At 43.1% G+C, this 19587-nt stretch overlaps 1 protein-coding gene across 6 annotated transcripts in view; it reads left to right on the forward strand.

Moving 5' to 3' along the window:
• LOC102942120 (centromere protein J) overlaps positions 1 to 19587 on the forward strand; it is a 66563-nt gene that overhangs the window by 37766 nt on the left and 9210 nt on the right. For 5 of the 6 annotated variants that reach the window (XM_037895149.2, XM_043543209.1, XM_043543205.1 and 2 more), the window contains exons 8-15: positions 849 to 2295; positions 5008 to 5134; positions 9005 to 9170; positions 14645 to 14860; positions 16007 to 16153; positions 18301 to 18459; positions 18793 to 18907; positions 19207 to 19313. In XM_037895149.2, coding sequence (XP_037751077.2) covers positions 849 to 2295; positions 5008 to 5134; positions 9005 to 9170; positions 14645 to 14860; positions 16007 to 16153; positions 18301 to 18459; positions 18793 to 18907; positions 19207 to 19313 — 2484 coding nt within the window. The remainder of the gene's footprint in view (positions 1 to 848; positions 2296 to 5007; positions 5135 to 9004; positions 9171 to 14644; positions 14861 to 16006; positions 16154 to 18300; positions 18460 to 18792; positions 18908 to 19206; positions 19314 to 19587) is intronic. The other variant, XM_043543208.1, reaches the window with a different exon arrangement.

Here is a 19587-nt window from a genome sequence, read left to right on the forward strand (position 1 = left end):
GCAGACTCAAAATATATTTCCTTGCAGTTGTTAAACTATGAGAAACAGTGAGAATAATTTGCTTGCCAGAATCTGAGTTTATTGGCAATATCTGATGTCATCACTAAACTCTTTAGTGCAGTGACTGTGGGTCAGATTCTGTTGGCAGTTTGTTAGTTTGTCCACATACCTGATCTTAGAAAAAAGAGGCCATGATTTTGTGCTAGCTTTGATGTCATCACCTGTTGCAGAGAGCACAAAACCATGAAGTCCGATATTTGCAGATTAATTTATATATCTGTCTGTAATTTTTATTTTAAAAAAAGAAAAGAAATGGAGGGCCTTAGCCACAAAGTGGTCACTGAATGACTTTTGAACATTTTTTATATCTTTCATCTGAGATATTGAAACTATTTCACTGTTATGAAAGCAGAAATAGGAAAACACTTCGATCACATGGAAATAAAAATTCTAAGATAGCTGTGCACAAGGACTGAATTAACAGGGTTACAAAGAATGTCTGGGCGTTCCAGAAGTGAGTTTTAACCTATGTTAACCAAACGCTCTGGAAGGGTTTTTTAGATTTTCTAAAAAATGATTAACTAAAATAACACTGTCTGAACATTATCTCAGTATAATATTCCTCCTTGTGAGAATTTATTTTGCTCTGTATGACTTGAGCAGTATAAATGCTGGAAAACTAACATTGTGTGTGTTTAAAAAGTTTTGATATAAAGGAAAATAGAAAAATGTGGCATACAACAAAGAAACTGTTTTTATTTTTATGGCTTCCGCCTAATGGGATCTGATTTCTCTCTCCATTTTTGAAGAATGTCTCATAATTTAAACATAATTTTTGGTATTTGCAGAACTTCTGTGAGGCTAAACTGACCCCTCGGAAATCTTTCCTGAAACGTGGAGAAGGCATTGCAAGGCTTGAAAAAAATAAAGAGAACCTTGCGAAAGAACAAGCCAAACATCCCAGAAGAGTTAGTTTTGATTGCCAGAATCTCTTCTCTTTGCCTTGCCAACAGGATGCAGGAAAATTACAGTTGGGGAAACATTTAAATCGTTCACATCGACGGGTCAGCAGCCCCACGGTGTTGGTCTCTAATGAAAAGAATACAGATTGCACTATCTCCGTGAGTGAAATAAAGGCTCAGATTGACAGTAAGGCAAGAGATCCTGAGCAATGCCCAGACGAAAGAGGAGAAGGAGGTGGTGGAGAAGAGTGTGCAAAGGAGGATCCTGTTGTACCACTGCAGATGAACTGGGCTGAACTCCTGCAGCCGTGTCAGGAACAAATTACTGAAATGAAGCTACAAACAGATGAGAAAAATAAAGCTCAAAGTACTGATTCTCTAGGACATTCAGACAATGCAGACAAACATTCCACGGAGTCTACAGTTCAAAAGGACCTCGATATTGTGGATCAGTGTGGGAAGGGCAATCTAACTCAGAGAGCAGAAAAGCCCTTGGAAATCCTTCAAGAAGCTTCTAAGCTTCAGAATTTTGAAGGAAGCCAAACCAAGCAGATGGATTGGAGCACAAGCCTCAAATTCGCACCAGGTGTGAAAGGAATTAGCAATGAAGAGTACACTGTGAGCAAAAGCGCAGAGAGCCAAAGAGGACCCACCACTGGGTTTAAGATGGTTAATGACAGAATAATGAAAGTTACCCACAAATCAACTCAAGGCATGGACAGGAAAAAGAACATCACATTTATCGGCCACCAGCAAGAGTGGCAAAGCAGTAGAAGTGCTACCAACAAGTGGAATGCTCAACCTTTGTCCAGTGGGTCAGGCTGCACGTCCACTGACAGTGAGGATGACCCCAAATCTTACTGCTCTCGGACTCCCACAACGCACGTGCCTCAGAAAGTAGGTCGCACAGACAAAAATTTGGATCTCTCTGATGCTGATTATGCTAGTGATGAGCCCAGTGGAGCAGAAGAGCTGGCCCTGAAAAAGCACACCAAGCCACCTCCAAAGAAACTGGGTGCTCAAGCGATAAAAGGCAAGCAGGGTCTCTCTCTCAGCACAAGCAGCAGTGAGTCTGGTAACGGGGTTGCCAGATTGAAAGGAAACAAGTCTTGCTCTTCTCTTCGAAAGTCTCCCTTTTGGCCCCCAAGATCTGCGAGAGGTGGAAGAGAGCCTGAGACAAGGAGTGAGAGTAATGTCGGGGATGTTAAAAATGTAGATCTGCAGTCATCACCCTCAACATGTGATCTGGTGGCCAGCCTGTTCCCTGCGTTCAAAATTAAAGACACCTTTGCAGAGGAGAAGACACAAAGAAAACCGGTTCTGGGTATGATAGGTAAGGGCTAAGCAAAACTTCTGTCCCGATGTCAGCAGCAGTTGAATTTTTCTTGGTGTATAATGATTCTACACAAGGGGTGCAAGTAGAATTCATCTCTTACCTGTACGCTGCACTCATGGGAGGGACACAAAGAGGGGCACCAGCTAAAGGGGGGGCACGTGACCCCCCCCTGTGACTCCTCCCTGTCCCACCCCAGCCCAGGGCCCCGCGCTTTCCCGGCACTCTCCCCTCCCCATGATCCAACCCACGTTACCTGGGGGGGGCGGGCCTCTGTCCTCCTCCCGCTGCGCCGGAGACTTCTGAACCACAGGGCTCTCCGGAACCACAGGCGAAAGGAGCAGAATGTGGGGCCACCTGGCAGCTCCTCCAGCACGGCTGTACTGCCCCCAGCCCTGTCCTCCGACAGGACTGCTGTACAGACCCCAGAAAGGAGATGCAGCTGCATGGAAGGGCTGGGGGTGAGGATGGAGGTGGTACAGCCATGCCAGAGGAGCTGTGGGTGTAGGGCCACCCAGCAGCTCCATGTTCTGCTCCTATGTCTTTCTGGTACAGAGTACCGGCTATAAATATCTTACTGGTACGGTGTACCAGACCGTACCGCCGTACTTGCACCACATGTTCCATTAGTGCATGTCCCATCCCATGCCATGCCAACCACCATGCCAACATTCCTCAGCCCTGACCTAGAAAAAACAGGCTCCCATTGGGGCTGAGGGGATAGTTCAGTCTATATGCCTGTTCTAGTCTTGGCCTCTTTGCAGAGACTGCCAACAAGGATGTCTATCAGTGCCGCTTGTAACTGGTTTCCTGACGAGAGCAACTGTGCACTAGGAGCTGGACTGAGCCCACCCACTACTAACTGAATATAATTTAATACTGTTTCAGTGTGGGTGTGTAGGTGTGGTTGCTTAGCCTGCATAATGCTTCACATCTTCACAGCACTTTACAAATTGTTAATTCATCCTCACCGCACTCAGAGTTGGCACCAAAGTTGAGTTGCTGCCATTTTAGGGATGGAGAAACTGAGAGAGAGTTTAAGTGACACATGCAAGGCCAGAATGGCAGATGGTGTGAGATCTGGGATTAAAGCTGAGGGGGTCAAATTCATCAGTGAAGTTATGGCCTGTTATATCCTGGTTCCTGATCATGTGCTCAGATGCCAACATCACATCTCTCATTTTGTAATTAATTCGTGTTGCTATTAAGCACAGGCAAATGTGCTTGGCACTGTGCAAGACATAGACAGGAAGACAGCCTCTGCCCTGAAGAGTTTTCACTATAGGAGACATTCACCCCACAAGAAAAAGCAGGATGCACTGGAAGAAGCAGAGGGGAGAGTTACCTTACAAACTCAATTTAATCTTATATTTTATTTGATCCTCTTACATTTCCTCTTAATGTGGGGAGAGCCTTGCGGAGGAAGTGGGTTTTCAGGAGGGATTTTTCTGTTTCCGTTTGAGTGATAACAACAATACGTGGAACTCCAGTGGCAGAAAAAGAGCCTGCCCTGTGGTTTCTGGTTCATTGGACCCTTGGAAGCCGAGGGCTGCAATTCCTAAAATTATAAAAATGCCACATGCCAATGCAATTTAGTTACTTATTTTCTGGGGTTGAGTGGAAGTTAACTATCTATTTATTTATTACTGTGCTTCCACCATGTTCAGTCTCCTTTCCCCTCTGGGTCGGTTTGCTGTCCAAGTGAAAGTTCTGAGAGGCTCCTCTGTTCTGCATTAGAAAGTTTTTGGTGCCGCACCTTTTACTTAACTGGGGTGAATTCCAACTGGATTTACAGAAACCAAGAGCCTGATCCTACCATCACAACCTGGTCCAGTCCCACTCTCTGGATGGACTCTCGTCTGTTGTGATTGGATCCAATCACTGAATCCCACATACTAATACGCTCCCTGGATCTGGATATGAGGAGTGGATAGTCACTGTTCCTAGCTCAGGCACATTCCCAGTTGCAGATCCTATGTCTAACCCTCTTCTTGGGCAGTGGAACCTCACAGTCTGATTGCCTAGACCCAGGAACTAGTGCCTGAGCTCCTTGTTGCTTATACACATTCCCCCACTTGGTTCCATTCTTGGATGTAGGAGCTGTGGTTTTTCTAGTTACACACTTTGGGGACAACATTGCAGGAAAGCAAGGAAACACAGGCTTAGAGAAAGAATTTCTTATATAAGGAATGTCTGGGCAGAGAGTCGTTCAATGTCAGTGATCCTGCTAGTAGAGAAACTACAGTAATACAAATAATTAATAATAATTAATTGTTCCACTGGAGTAGAGCCATTCAGTGTTGATGGCCCTTGATTGCTCTATCACACCTCCTCAGACACAGACTCTTCACTAGCTGCCAAGTTCCTGCTTCAAAATGGATGCTCAAAGCCACTTCAAAAGTTACATTCAAAATGGAGGTTGAAATACAGCATGACATTAACAAAAACCAACATAGAATTTATACCCTGGCCCAGAAAGAGCCCCCAATCCATCACACTTCCTGCCAGGTGTAGTGCTTGATTTGCACTAGTAAGCTTTATGCTGTATAGTGAATAGTTTCAGGATTGGGCCCCAAGATGTTAATGTCTAATGATGGATATAGCAGAGAAATTTACATTTTCCTGGTCTGTGCAATTCTACTGTAGTTAAATACGTGGACTATTTTCATGAACACACAGAAGTTATATGTACTAACATGATTGTCTTCATAGAAGCAGCTCAGAGAAGGCTTACTGACAAGTTAGAGGAATTGGAAAAGGAGGTTGGTATATATCATGGAGAAACCCCTCTTCCAGTGAGGATGAAAGAAGAACAAGAGAAAGCAAGGCGTTTGCTCAGGTAAGTAAACCATCCCATGGCATGCAGAACGAATCTAGCTGACCATGCATTACGGCCAATATTTTCAGCCTTGGATTCCGAAAGCTAGGTTGTTAAATCCTACCGAAGTGGCCTCATTTCAGTGGGATCTGTGGGTGCTCTGAAAATCAGGCCATTTATGTGGGTGTCCAAATATGGATGTAGCTGACTAACAAGAGGGCACACAGATTTGAAACCTATGGCCAGATGACGAGTTTTAGGGCTTGGATCTTGTGAAATGCTGAATACTCTGTACAAGTTGCTCAGCATCCTGAAGTCACTGTGAGCTGGGGGCACTTCCCAGCTCAGAAGATCAGGCCCAACCTAGTTATCATCCCTATGTCACATTTAGATTTACCCACCTTTATATCGTGGTAGTTATCCAAACCAGGCAAAGGATGTATTTGTAACTATGGATGTGCCGAGCTTAAAGTTTCAAAAGAGCCGATTTGTAAATAATCAAAGTGCAGTAAAGCAGCTGTAAAATTGCATAGCTGTAAAATGTGTGTTTGCATAATTCAAACAATTTTCTACTTGGTTGAGATCAAGCAGGAAAAATTTCAGTCAAAAATGTAATATTTTGAAGAAAATTATGTTTGAAAACAGGGGTTTGGAATAAGGGCACCATCTCAACTGTAGGCACCCGGTAGCCATTGGCGTGCCTGTAATAAAATCGTAGCCTAGTTAAATTCAAACCCAGTGTGAATTTTTTTTAAAACATGTCTGAAATCTGTTAGAACCTACACTTACCATATATCTATATGCATCCGATGAAGTGAGCTGTAGCTTACGAAAGCTTATGCTCAAATAAATTGGTTAGTCTCTAAGGTGCCACAAGTCCTCCTTTTCTTTTTGCGTATATCTATTGTAATACAAACTCCTTTTTTTGATATTACTGTGTTCTTTCTATTTCTTACTCGGTATGAGAATATTTTTTTTCTTATGTAAAGTAAGAGTAATTTCTTGATTTAGATTTTTTTTTTGCATTCCTTTAAAAAAAAATACATGTTGCAAACTGAATGCGCCCCCAAACCAAACCAAAAGTTTAGACTTTTGTATGTTCACTCCCATTGATTTCAAAGAGCTTAGGATCAAGTCCTTTCAGAATTACAGTGTGCTATATTTTTCTTTAGCTAGCCTTGCTCAAAATACTTTGCATTTATTAAAAATTGCTTCAATAAAGATCTTTTTCTGGGTATGATCCTCAAAGCATCCTGCAGGCTGATCTCCAATGGACTGCAATAGGAGTTCTGTGTGTGAGAGCGTGTGGATTTGGGCTGTTTATGTTTAACATCTAAAAAAGCAGTCAAAGAAATTAGGCTCCAGTTTTTCCAGAGTTATGTACTGGTGTTACCTTCGGTTGCTAAGTGATGTTTCCATGCAGAGTTAATGCAGTACTTTCCCAGACAGCACTGTACTCTGCTCCTGTAGATAGATAGTGCCCTCTGGTGGGTTTGTCTTACTGAGTATAGTGCTTTGGCATCTAATAACAGCGTTGGCCCTAAAAGGAGTGTTGTTGACAGCGTTTTTGTGGAGTTAGTTCTAGTTGACTCTACTATTTTCACAAAGGTGTTTATCTACAAATCCATAGATGGCATGCTGTGTAGTGTAGACCTTTTCATTTCTTCTTTCCAGTTTGTGGGCCAGATCCTCAGCTGGGGTAAACTTGCTTAGCTCCATTGATGTCAATGATCTCACAATGATTTACACTAGCTCAGGATCTGGCTCTGTATTTTTAAACTAGTGAGCACATCAGGAGCTCTGGCTGGTAACCACAGTGATATAGCTCTTCCGTTATACCATGTTGACTTTTTTGCCTGGTGGAAGCAATAAGAGCCCTGTTGAGAGAGTCAGCTGGCATGCCTGGACCTGTCCAGGCTTCTGTCCATTCTCTGGTTTCCAAACACATTTTTTACCTTAGGCCTCTGCAGGCATGAGAAGTGCAGACTGGAGGGTGAAAATTCTCTGAGTTTAGAATTTGGCATGTACACAGTGCCTAATGGGAGACTGGGGCAGAGATGGGAGCTATTAGGCTCAGACTCCACCCAGACAGAACTGAGGTAATTCCTATTGGCTGTGGGAAGCCATAAGGAGATTTGGCGAAGATTATTTCTGGGGAGTTTGCCTGCCGTTTGTGACATATAACCTGCAGTTCTTGTTGGATCTACAGCAGCTTCTGGATGTCCAGGTAGCAACAGCGATCATGGGTGCTTTTTCCCTCCGTTTAGCTTAGAGGTTTTCGCCTGGCTGTGGATTTTGCTTCCAACACCAGGGTCTTTATCAGTTCACAATTGGGTCATTGCAATGTGCTTTACATGGGGCTACAGCTGAAGACCTTGTGAGAACTTCAGTTTGCATGAAACATGGAGGTCTGCTTTGTAGGCAGTGTATTCTACAGGGAGCACTTTACATCTGTGATGTGCACTGGCTGCCAATTCACTTCCATGTGCAATTCAAGGCTTTGGTTTTAATCTATTGTATAAGGCCTCTAAAAGGTTGGGGTCAACCCTAACTGAAACACCTCTGGTCTCTTTGGGTGATTCTGCAGCAGATGAAATCAGTTGAGATGCTGGAACTAATTGCTCCCTGGTCTAGCCAAGAAAGTAGGGCATTTGCAGTGCAATTGCTTCCTGTTGTGGTCCAACTTTGTTGACTTTCTGGGTAACGCTTCTGTTCTCACAAGGGGCAGGGATAGGATGGGCATAAGCAGGGGTGTTGTATTTATTACTCCTACTAGATGTTGGGGTGAGGTGTTAATTGGTTACTGGGGAGATGTATTACTTTTAACGTTCATGAACCCAGAATACTGTAAGGGCTCATTTTTTAAAAAAGGAACCAATGAATTAACTCCAAATGACTCAACCGTAAAGATCTCTCCTGCAGTGGCACCTTCCTTCGGGCAGCAGGAGGAGGGGGCTCGTGGGTCTCTTAATGTCAGTGTTAGTTTCCATTTTGTACATTAGAGAACCCTCTGCAGTGACAGGCCCAGCTAGTGAGGTGAATGCTCTTAAGCACCTCACTGCTGCCTCAAGTGCCTGCCTATGAGACTAACAAATGATATGATAATATATTCCAAAAATGGGGTCAGCGTTTGGGCCAAACACTGATTTCAATTCATACAAATATGCTACATTCTGGGCTCTGTTAAGGACTTACAGCCTGGCGCTCCAGTGAGGGAAAACATGCCCTGTCCCAGTGCTAGCATCTAGAGGCTTTAGGATTGGAATAGCAAAATGTCTCCTAGGTGCTAAGATTGTACATTGGGCACTTGAACTTGCCATACCTGTAGCAAGCATTCCCAACAGCTCCCCGTCCACTAACTGGCACATAAGGTCTACAGCCATTCTCACTCTGGGGCAGCTAGGGCTTCCGGAAGCTCAGTCTCCAACCGTGCACCCTGCATGGGTATGTGTGAGGAAGAAGCCACCTGTGCCCTCTCTCTCCTCTCAAGCACAACTGCTCCAGGTTGCAATCAATGGTGTGCCGTCTAAGTATGCAACGCATGCATTGCATGGCCCAGAATTAAAAAACATGGTCCAACTGGTGGCCCATGGGCCAGATCTGGCCTGTAGGATGATTCTGTCTGGTGTCCTCTGCACAGTGTGACTTCATGCTGCATAGAGGGCTACAGCTGAAACTGTGCGCACCTGAGACTCTCAGTGATTAAGGACCTGATTTTTTCAGAGGTGCTGAGTACCTATAGCTCCCCTTGACTTCAGTGTCTGCTGTGAATGCCCGAGACCTCTGAAAATCAAGCCCTAAATCTGGGAATCCTGGATACACATCCAAAGACAGGGTTCAACCTACATTCATTACATCAGTTTCATAATCCCCAATTTACCTTTTGAACAGAACACAAATGGATCAGCTTGAGACCAGCAAGGCTCAAGAACTTAATCGCTTAGAAGAATATAAGAGAGACCACATTCACACATCGCAGAAAGAAAAGGTTGAATTTAAGAAGTACTCAACAGCAGCTAGAGTCACTAGAGAGGAAGTAAAGTCAGAAGAAATACAAGTAAGCAGTGTATAAAGAAGGGGAAAAAGAAAATGTGATTTTACAGATCAGTTTGTAGTCCCTCCTAGAATGGATATGAGAATTGCTCCTCAAATCATGGAGAATCCACCATGCTTTGAGATAAATAGTTCCACTGGTGAATTACCCTCACTGTTAAAAATCTACAACTTATTTCCAGTCTGAATTTGTCTAGCTTCTGTTTCCAGCTATTGGATCGCATTATGCCCTTTTCTGCTAGATTTAGAAATCACTTCCCTACGTAAGTATTTGTAGACCATAATCAATTCACCTCTTAAACTCCTCTTAGATATACTAACTAGACTGAGTTAAGTCTCTCCCAATAAAACATGATTTCCAGACCTCAAATCATTCTTGGGGATCTTTTCTGAATCCTTTTCAGTTTTTCAATATCCTTTTTGAAATGTGGACTCCAGAACTGACAGAGCATTTCAGTAATGGTCTCATCAATCCCATACACAGAGGTAATACCAGCTGCCTATTCCTACTTGATACTCCCCTGCTTATACATCCAAGAATCACGTTTTCCCTTTTAGCTAGAGCACTGCACTGGGATCTAATGTTTAATTGGTTATCTACCAAGTCCTTTTCTTTGCCAGTGCATTCCAGGGTACAGTCCATTATCTTGGAAGTATGACCTACATTCTTTGTTCCTAAACGCATGATTTTGCATTTGGCTCAGTTAAAATACTTGTTGTTCAAATGAGTTCAGCTTGCTAAGATCACTCTCTATAACTGACGTGTTCCTATAATTATTTACCACACCACCGATTTTGGTGTCATCTGTAAATTTTACCAGCAATGCTTTTATAAAAATATTGAATAGCACTGGGCCAAGAACAAATTCCACTGGGAATCCACTACAAACACCTCACTGGATGGTGATTCCCCATTTACAATTAATTTTTGAGATCTATCAATTAATCAGTTTTTAATCCATTTAATAGGGGCTACATTGATTTTATATAGTGCTATCTTTTCAATTACAAGATCATGCAGGATTAAGAGACACAAGGTGGTTGAGGTAATATATTTTATTGGACCAACTTCTCAAGATGGTGCAACTTCTCTACTAAAGATATTACCTCACCCATCTCGTCTCGCCACTATCCTGGGACCAGCATGGCCACAACAACACTGCATGCAAGATTAAGTCAAATGCCTTACATTAGTAACGTAGCAGGCGCACAACATCACTCATTCTTGCAAGATCAGGTACCCCTGCTGTCTTTGCCTGCTCATCACTTTTCACCTTCTGCTTTTATACAAGCAACAGTACACACCTGCCCTTGGGCAGGATCAAGCCTGTCAGTGTACATCAAGTGCCCCAGTGCCATAATGGTGGGTGCATAAATATATAAATAAAAAGCTTTCTTATGTCCACCTCAGTTTGGAGGAGTGTCTCACGTTTGGCAGATTAAGCGGTAAATCACAATTTCACTACCCGACAATGTGCTATTCATGGTGAAGTTGCAGAAGAAGAAAGAATTATGTGCTTGAAGGAAGAAAGGAGGCAGAGGATGAAGAGACAGGAGAGGGAGGATGGGAAAACTGCTGCTTTTCCTTATTGCCTTTGCTAGTGTTGGGGGTTGGGGTTTGCAGGGTTTTGTTCTAAAGGGTCAAGGATTTAAAATATACAGTTCAATTTGTCTGGAAATACACAAAGAATGAATGCAAAACCACTTAGTGCAAGCAAAAATCATAGGATCATAGAACTGGAAGGGTCCTCAAGAGGTCATCTAATCCAGTCCTCTGCACTCGTGGCAGGACTAAGTATTATCTAGACCATCCCTGATAGGTGCTTGTCTAACCTGCTCTTAAAAATCTCCAATGATGGAGACTCCACAACCTGCCTAGGCAATTTATTCCAGTTCTTAAGCACCCTGACAGTTAGGAAGTTTTTCCTAATGTCCAACTTAAACCTCCCTTGGTGCACTTTTAGCCCATTGCTTCTTGTCCTGTCCTCCGAGGTTAAGAAGAACAATTTTTCTTCCTCCTCCTTGTAACAACCTTTTACATACTTGAAAACTGTTATCATGTCCCCTCTCAGTCTTCTCTTTTCCAGACCAAACAAACCCATTTTTTTCAATCTTCCCTCATAGGTCATGTTTTCTAGACCTTTAATCATTTTTGTTGCTCTTCTGTGGACTTTCTCCAATTTGTGCACATCCTTCCTGAATTGTGGTGCCCAGAACTGGACACAATACTCCAGTTGAGGCCTAATCAGTGCAGAGTAGAGGGGAAGAATTACTTCTCGTGTCTTGCTTACAACACTCCTGCTAATACATCCCAGAACGATGTTTGCTTTTTTTGCAACAGCGTTACACTGTCGACGCATGTTTAGTTTGTGGTCCACTATAACCCCAGATTATAGTGGTACACTATAACCCCCTACTATAACGCCCCGGTACGGTGTACCGGCAAGAGCCGGTGCACCGTACTGGGGCAGCCCAGCTTCCCCAGAGGGCAGTTTAAAGGGCCTGGGGCTCCCAGCAGTGGCCGGAGCCCCAGGCCCTTTAAATGGCCTCCAGAGCCCCGCTGCTGGAGCCCTGGGGTAGCGGCTGCGGGGCTCTGACGGCTATTTAAAGGGCCCGCGGCTCCCCTGCTTCTACCGCCCTAGTCCTTTAAATAGCCACAAGAGCTCTGCCACGGCTACTCCAGGGCTCCAGCGGCTATTTAAAGGACTGGGGCAGTAGAAGCAGGGGAGCCGCAGGCCCTTTAAATAGCCCCCAGAGCCCTGGGGTAGCGGGGGTCCAGGGGCTATTTAAAGGGCCAGGGCTCCAGCTGCCTCTGCTGCCCCGGTCCTTTAATAGCCGCTGGAGCCCCGCCGCTTCCCCAGGGGTCTGGCGGCTAATTAAAGGAAGGGGCAGTAGAAGCAGAGGAGCCCCGGGCCCTTTAAATAGCCCCAGGAGCCCTGGGCTGCCGCTGCTACCCTGGTGGGGGAGGGGTGTAGCAGGAGGAGGAGAAGGACGGGGGGCACTTACCTTACAGTGTGGGCTGGAGCTGGCTCTGACCCCATCGGCCCCACCCCTTCCGGGCGCCAGAGCTGGCCCCAGCATAACGGTAAACCACTCGACTTACTTTCACCCCTGATTATAATCCTAGCCTCCAAAGCACTTGCAACCCCTCTCAGCTTGTTATCGTGCACAAACTTTGTAAGTGTATTCTGGATGCCATTATCTAAATCGTTGATGAAGATATTGAACAGAACAGGACCCAGAACTGATCCCTGTGCGTCCCCTCTTATTATGCCCTTCCAGCATGACTATGAACCACTGGTAACTACTCTTTGGGAACAGTTTTCCAACAAGTTTTGCACCCACCTTATAGTAGCTCCATCTAAGTTGCATTTCCCTAGTTTGTTTATGAGAGGGTCATGTGAGACAGTATCAAAAGCTTTACTAAAGTCAAGATATACCACGTCTACCGCTTCCCCCCATCCACAAGGCTTGTTACCCTGTCAAAGAAAGCTATCAGTTTGGTTTGACATGATTTGTTTTTTACAGATCCATGCTGATCGTTACTTACCACCTTGTTATCTTCTAGATGTTTGCTTAATTATTTGCTCCATTATCTTTCTGAGTACAGAAGTTAAGATGACTGGTCTGTAATTCCCTGGGTTGTTCTTATTTCCCTTTTTATAGATTGGCACTGTATTTGCCCTTTTCCATTCTTCTGGAATCTCTCCCGTCTTCCATGACTTTTCAAAAATAATCGCTAATGGCTCAGATATCTCCACAGTCAGCTCCTTGAGTATTTTAGGATGCATTTCATTAGGGCCTGGTGATTTGAGGACATCTAATTTGTCCAAATGATTTTTAACTTGTTCTTTCCCTATTTTAGCCTCTTCTGATCCTACCTCATTTTCACTGGCATTCACTATGTTAGACGTCCAATCACCACCAACCTTCTTGGTGAAAACTGAAACAAATAAGTCATTAAGCACCTCTGCCATTTCCATATTTTCTGTTATTATTTCCCCCCACACACCCTGAATTGAGTAACGGGCCTACTCTGTCCTTGGTCTTCCTCTTCCTTCTAGTGTATTTGCAGAATATTTTCTTGTTACCCTTTATGTCTCCAGCTAGTTTGATCTTGTTTTGTGCTTTGGCCTTTCTAATTTTGTCCCTGCATACTTGTGTTATTTGTTTATATTCATCATTTGTAATTTGACCTAGTTTCCAATTTTTGTAGGGCTCTTTATTTATTTTAAGAACATTGAAGATCTCCTGGTTAAGCCAGGGTGATCTATTGCCATACTTCCTATCTTTCCTACGCAGTGGGATAGTTTTCTCTTGTGCCCTTAATAATGTCTCTTTGAAAAACTGCGAACTGTCTTCTATTGTTTTTCCCCTTTAGACTTGCTTCCCATGGGATCTTACCTACCAACTCCCTGATTTTGCTGAAGTTTGCCTTCTTGAAATCCATTATCTTTATTTTGCTGTTCTCCCTCCTACCATTCCTTAGAATCATGAACTCTATCATTTCATATCACTTTCACCCAAGCTGCCTTCCACTTTCAAATTCTCAACCAGTTCCTCCCTATTTGTCAAAATGACAGATTACAATTAAGCCTTAGGTGTAGTTCTCCCTGAGCAAAGGAAAGGCTTGAGATCTTTGCTCATCCACTCCTTTACATTTAAAGGTGCAGGGTTAATAAAGGGGCAGTGCATGTCTAAAGAGACATGCTTAAATGTGTTTCTAAAATGGCTTGGTCATAGATTCATAGATTTTTATTTTAGGATCAGAAGGGACCATTATGATCATTTAGGCTGACCTCCTGCATAACACAGGCCCAAGAACCTCATGTCATCTACTAATCTCTGCATCAAGCCCATAACTTCTGTTTGAGCTCAGCATGTGTTTTAGAAAGACATCCAAGCTTGAGTTGTCATTGACGTCAGCAAGAGTTGTGGATGTTCTAGACTCGTTAGGATCAGAACCTGAACCAGTCAGATTGTTCCATCAGTCCAAGCCACTTAAAGAAAAATCTATTTTTTTTTTTTATGTAAACACAGCAAGATGCTCCTTGATGGTTGGAATGTTAGGGCCTGATTTTGAAAGGCATTGATCACCTGCAACTTCAGCTGACTTCATTTACAGTGGGTGTTCAGCATTTCTAAAATCATCCGTTGTTGGCTGAATATCTCACTGCTGTAGATGCTTGTCAGTACACCTTAAATACTGTAGGGGGCTAATAGCTACTCCTTTTTCTTAGGCTCCTTTTCTCTGGCTCTTCTGCAGCATGGATTTTTTGTTGTTGTCTGTTTTGTTTATTGCTGTGTATTTTGGTAGATCTTGTGTGATTTTGTTTTGTGTGTGTTTATGTCATAATGAAAAGTTTCAATAAAGCTTTAAGCAAAACAACAGATTTCTTGCATCTTTCCAAATGCATGAGATGCGCTTTCCTCGTCTGGACTGGTGCACTAATGTTATATGCCTTTCTCTAATAACAGATGTTAAAGCAGCAGATTGCAGGGCTCCAGGAGGAGTTCAGGAGAAATGAGTCCCGCTGGCAGGCTGCCCATGGCAAGCTAAAAAATCAGATTGAGATGCTGACCAAACAGAACCTGGAGCTTCGAGATGAGCTCAGAGTTTCAGAGCATCAGAGGCTGGAAGCAGAAAAGAAATCTGGAGCTGTGGATTTCATAAGCAGAAAATCAGAAACCCCGGTACTGAAGGATCTGTTGTCTGTGGGTGGTTGTCTGAGCAGTGAAAGTATCTGGTATACCAATGTCAGAGCAATTCAAAGCTTTGAGATTTCTTCAGATTCAGGAGTGCATGTGCGTACTCTCTCTCCCTCTTAGCCAATTATTCTCAGGGAAATAACCAGTCCTAGGCTAGTACCCTAACCACTGGACCATCTTTCCCTTTGTAAATGACAGTAACTCTATTCTTCTTTACAAGGTACCTGGAACCACCAATTTCACTTGATAAAGTAAGGGAAATGGTAAATAATCTTTATATATTTTAATGTAATTTTAATATAGCATTAATGAAAATTAAGCCCCTAACTCCCTTAGGCTACTTCAGAAAATGTAATCCCATATTCAAATTTAATTTTGATTTTTAACTTGACTGAAATCTGCCTGTTACTTCTGATGACCCTTCTTCTTATGCATAGTGAAGGTCACACACAAAGATGATTCCTGCTGTGCTGTATGCAACATAAAGGACACCAGTATGGAGCAAAACTGTATAACAATCCCAAGCAAAGCAAGAGCTAGGGAAGGCAAAATACACTGGACATTTTGGTCTAGATTCTGGCCCCCACTCCACCTGCATTGGCCTGCTCTGGTGGTGCAAAAGAGCCATAAAGCCTGGGCTTTCAGCCTCTGAAGATTCCCTTTGGGCTGGAGAATCCTCAGGTGGCATAAGGGCGCTGTATATGGGACATGACCCTGATGCTGCTGTAACTTATGCTGGGGACCATCCTGTCCCTGCCTAGCCCCAGGCTCAGAGAAGCATAACTTGACCAGATTGGGGATCTAGTCCTTTGTGTATAAACTTAGGGTGATTCTGTTTTATCTCCTATCAGAGCCATTAAGTTTTCCAACTCCAGGCACCTAGTGAGGGATTTTCATGCCGTATTGATCTCTTTGCTTGGGGGGAAACGGGTGCCACCTGCTCCTGCCCACCCTCCTGTGGTCTAGCTGACTGAACAGTCGCTAGCTGTGTATTTATGTCATATTGCCTTGTTACCTCAGCCAATGTGAAGGTTTGGTTTGAGTTTTTTCACCAGATACAAGATGAAGTGACTGGTTCTGTTAGATGTAATGGCTAAACCATTGCTTTGTTTATCATAAATTCACCATTAGGTTTCAGAAGCTATTTTGAGAGGGACATCATCTCTGGCTAACCTAGAAGAAAGGCCATTGCGAGGTAGCCAGAAGAGTCGCAGCACCACTCCGGTGGGGAGGAAAACGCCAGTGGAGAAACACCCCCCCAGGGATGTGAATATGAAAGTATGGACAAAACGCGGGTCCTTATTGCAAACAGGCACATTTCCACAGTTTAACATGAGACTTATTTTAGAGAATGATTTCTGGGACCAAAATGTACGTAAATCAAAGTGTCCAGATATGTGGGGTCACCTTTTCTACATGGCCCCCTGTTGTGACTCAGTAGTAAAGTTTTCCTTGCACTCTTCCTAACTCCATACTGGTGTGAGACAATCATCTGTCTCCTATTTTAAGCATAACTGAATTGCCTATTTGTAGTTATCACAGCGTACTGTGCCCCTGCCCCAGTGCATGGTTCTGGCCCTTGAATTTGCACAGTGTGAGGATCTAGTAGTCTTGCCCCACCCACTCTTCCAGCTTCCCCTTCCCCAAACCCTCCCTGACTCTTTGGCCCTGAAGAGAGAGACACTAGAGAATTGCACCACGGCACACGGGAGGCTGTGAAGTCTCCTTGCATGAGCTCTCTGCAGCCTTGTCTCTGCAAAGCTGAAATCCAGTATTTTCACTGTTTCAGGCCTTGCATAATTACAAAAGAGACCACACAGAATTTGGCCCGAAGTGTGAACCCAATTTCTCTTTAGTGCACATCAGACCTAATCCTACTTCCCGTCAAATCAATGGCAAAACTCCCATTTGACCATAATGAGTGCAGCACTGGGCTCATATTGATAGCCCTTTGACTGCTCTTCTGTGGCTGGATTACACCATTGTCTGATGCATCTCACTTTTAAGAATTTTTTCCTAAATATCTAGTTAGAATTTTCCTCCTCCTGGCTTCAAGTGGTAACTTTTTGTTTTGTCTCCATTTGAACATCCCAATAATAATCCTTCCCCTGCCTTTTTTTTCATACTAGTCTAAATCTGTGCCTTGTCAGTCAGATGAACTGAGATTCCTCCTGTCTCTGCAGTTAATGATCTCAAGACACAAATACGTTCTAACATCCAGGGACGGACTGGAAGCTACTTCCCACAGTAGCTGCAGCAATTACCGCATTTGCCTGCCCAGTCACTGAACTAACTTGAAATTTAAAAACATGTAAAAGGCAGTTACTTGTGAAATGAGGTTACTGTGCAACGTGAATAGAGATGTCAGGAAGATTTTAGGAAAAAACCCTTAAAATTCTATATTATATTATTTGTGAAGTAAAATGTGATCAGGTGAATAACGACTGTATTGTGTAATGTGCACAGACAAAAAGGGGCAGCATTTATATTGTGTGTGAACTATTAGCTTGTCATTTCCCCACTTTTGAATGGGGTGGCCTAGATTGGATGTTTGTTCTCAAGACTTGGTGTCTTTCTAAACAATATGCTCTAGTTCAACTAGAAGCTATGAGCTGATGCAGGAATTACTGGGTGAAATTCTATGGTCTGTGTTACGTATGAGGTCAGAGTCGGGATTCAATTTTCAGAAGCACCTAAGAGACTTGGGATCCTAAATCCCCTTTTCAAAAGAGACTAAGTCACATCAGAGCTGGTGCTAGGCATAAGCAGACTAAGCAATTGTTTAGGGCCCGAGCAGCTCAAGGGTGCCCCCTTTCGCTTTTTATTATGTGTTGGGGGTGGGCAAAATATTCCTGCTTAGGGCCTCCAATGGGCTAGCACTGCTTCTGAGTCACACTGAAAGTCAGTGGGACTTTAGCTCCTGGATGCCTATGGCATTTTTGAAAATGAGGCTTCGGCTCCAAAGTCACATAAGGGCTTTTGAAAAATTTTACCCAAGGCAATTGTTATGGCTCCGTCTGGCCTTAAAAACTGTGAGTTAAATCTTGGCCCCGGTGATGTCAATGGGAGTTTTGCCATTCACTTCAGTAGGGTCAGATTTCACCCTATGAATCTATAAGTGCTTAATATGTGAACATCCTGCTGCTGTGATTGCACTTTCACAGGGTTTTTCCAGCTTCACAAGAACCAGAAAATGAAACTGCTTAGAAACAAAAGTGAAAGTGGCTTGTCCACTTCCATTTTCCAAGCAGAGAGAGAAACGTGAAAAGTAAACAAACAGAAAAATAGTGAAAAGTAAATTTAAAAAAAAATCTAACATTTTTGAAATAAGCAAATTATTTTTGCTACTTTTACAGAATGACTTCAGTGTGATTTTTTTAACATGACAGTGTATATTTAATGCAAAAATATTGAATGCATTTCAGGCAATGAAGAGTACAGTGCAAAGGACTGAGTCTTTGAAATCAGTAACCAGGGAACCCAGAGAAAAGACACCATCTAATCACTTTCATAGCAGAAGTACAACACCCACTGGCAGGAGAACATCCCATCAAGGAAGATTAACACCATTTGAGCCAGAGAAGGTAACTAGTTAATAGTGCAACTATTCTGATTGTTATGATTATTTACTGTTTATATTATGATATTGCTCAGAGGCGCTGGTTGGGATCATGGATCCATTATGACACGTGCTGCCCCAAAGAGTTTACAATCTAAGATAACAAGCAATATGCTTATGTTAGGGGAGAGGTAGACAGTTGAATAGAAACAAATTGTAGATACCATATTGGTTATTTATGGTACAAGCTTCATTTCTTGACAGCCCAGGAGAAGTTCACACATGACCATTCATATACTGAGAATTGCCAAGTTACAGAGATGGTAGGACTGTATATTTGCCTAAAATTTTGTTTTAGGTTATGCGTCAATCATCTCATAATGAACAAAGAACCTATGGCAGGAAGTCACCTGTACTTCCCGTCTCACACTTGACTGTGTCTAAGGAAACCAACTCATCTTCTTACATAAAAGGTAAGATTTCCTGCAAGCCTTACATTTTTATGGCTATGATTTGTGGGAACTTTCCACCTGTCAGCAATGGTCTGCAGGTGAGTGTACAGCTTCTTTCTTTTGCTCCAGGAGGAGGCAGCACCAAGTGTTGCTGTCAACAAGAATGATATTATTGCGGCAATAAGCAACGTGTTGCATGAATCTGAAAGTCAGTATTTTTTAAATGGACTCTGAAACAACACCGGGGCAGTTGTATGACTGGGCACTTTCCTAGGCCTGCACTGACCTTTTGAATCTCTTTTTCTTTCCACACCCTGTAGGCAGATTTTCATCCACCTCAGGTAGTTCAGAGGACACAGTCCTCTTTCGCAACCAGAGCGATGATGTTTGTAGCTCTGCATCCTGCAGTAACAATGAGGAAACACAGGTATATTTATCCATATAGATATATTTAATCATCCAGCAAGATTTATACTTCAGCTTTCACAGACACCGAGCTAAATCCTAGTCCCATTTAAGTCATTGGCAAATTTACCATTGTCTTCATGGGGCCAAATATTCAACCTGCTTCATTTTTCCTCCCATCTGTTGGTGCTGATTGTACTTAAAACAATATAGCGACATCTTACAAATCCCATGGTATGTTTCTCTGTGAAAATAGCCCTTTATAACGATTTGTCTTAAGGAGGTTTACGTTGCAA

The sequence above is a fragment of the Chelonia mydas genome, chromosome 3 (assembly GCF_015237465.2).
Source record: "Chelonia mydas isolate rCheMyd1 chromosome 3, rCheMyd1.pri.v2, whole genome shotgun sequence".
NCBI lineage: Eukaryota > Metazoa > Chordata > Testudines > Cheloniidae > Chelonia > Chelonia mydas.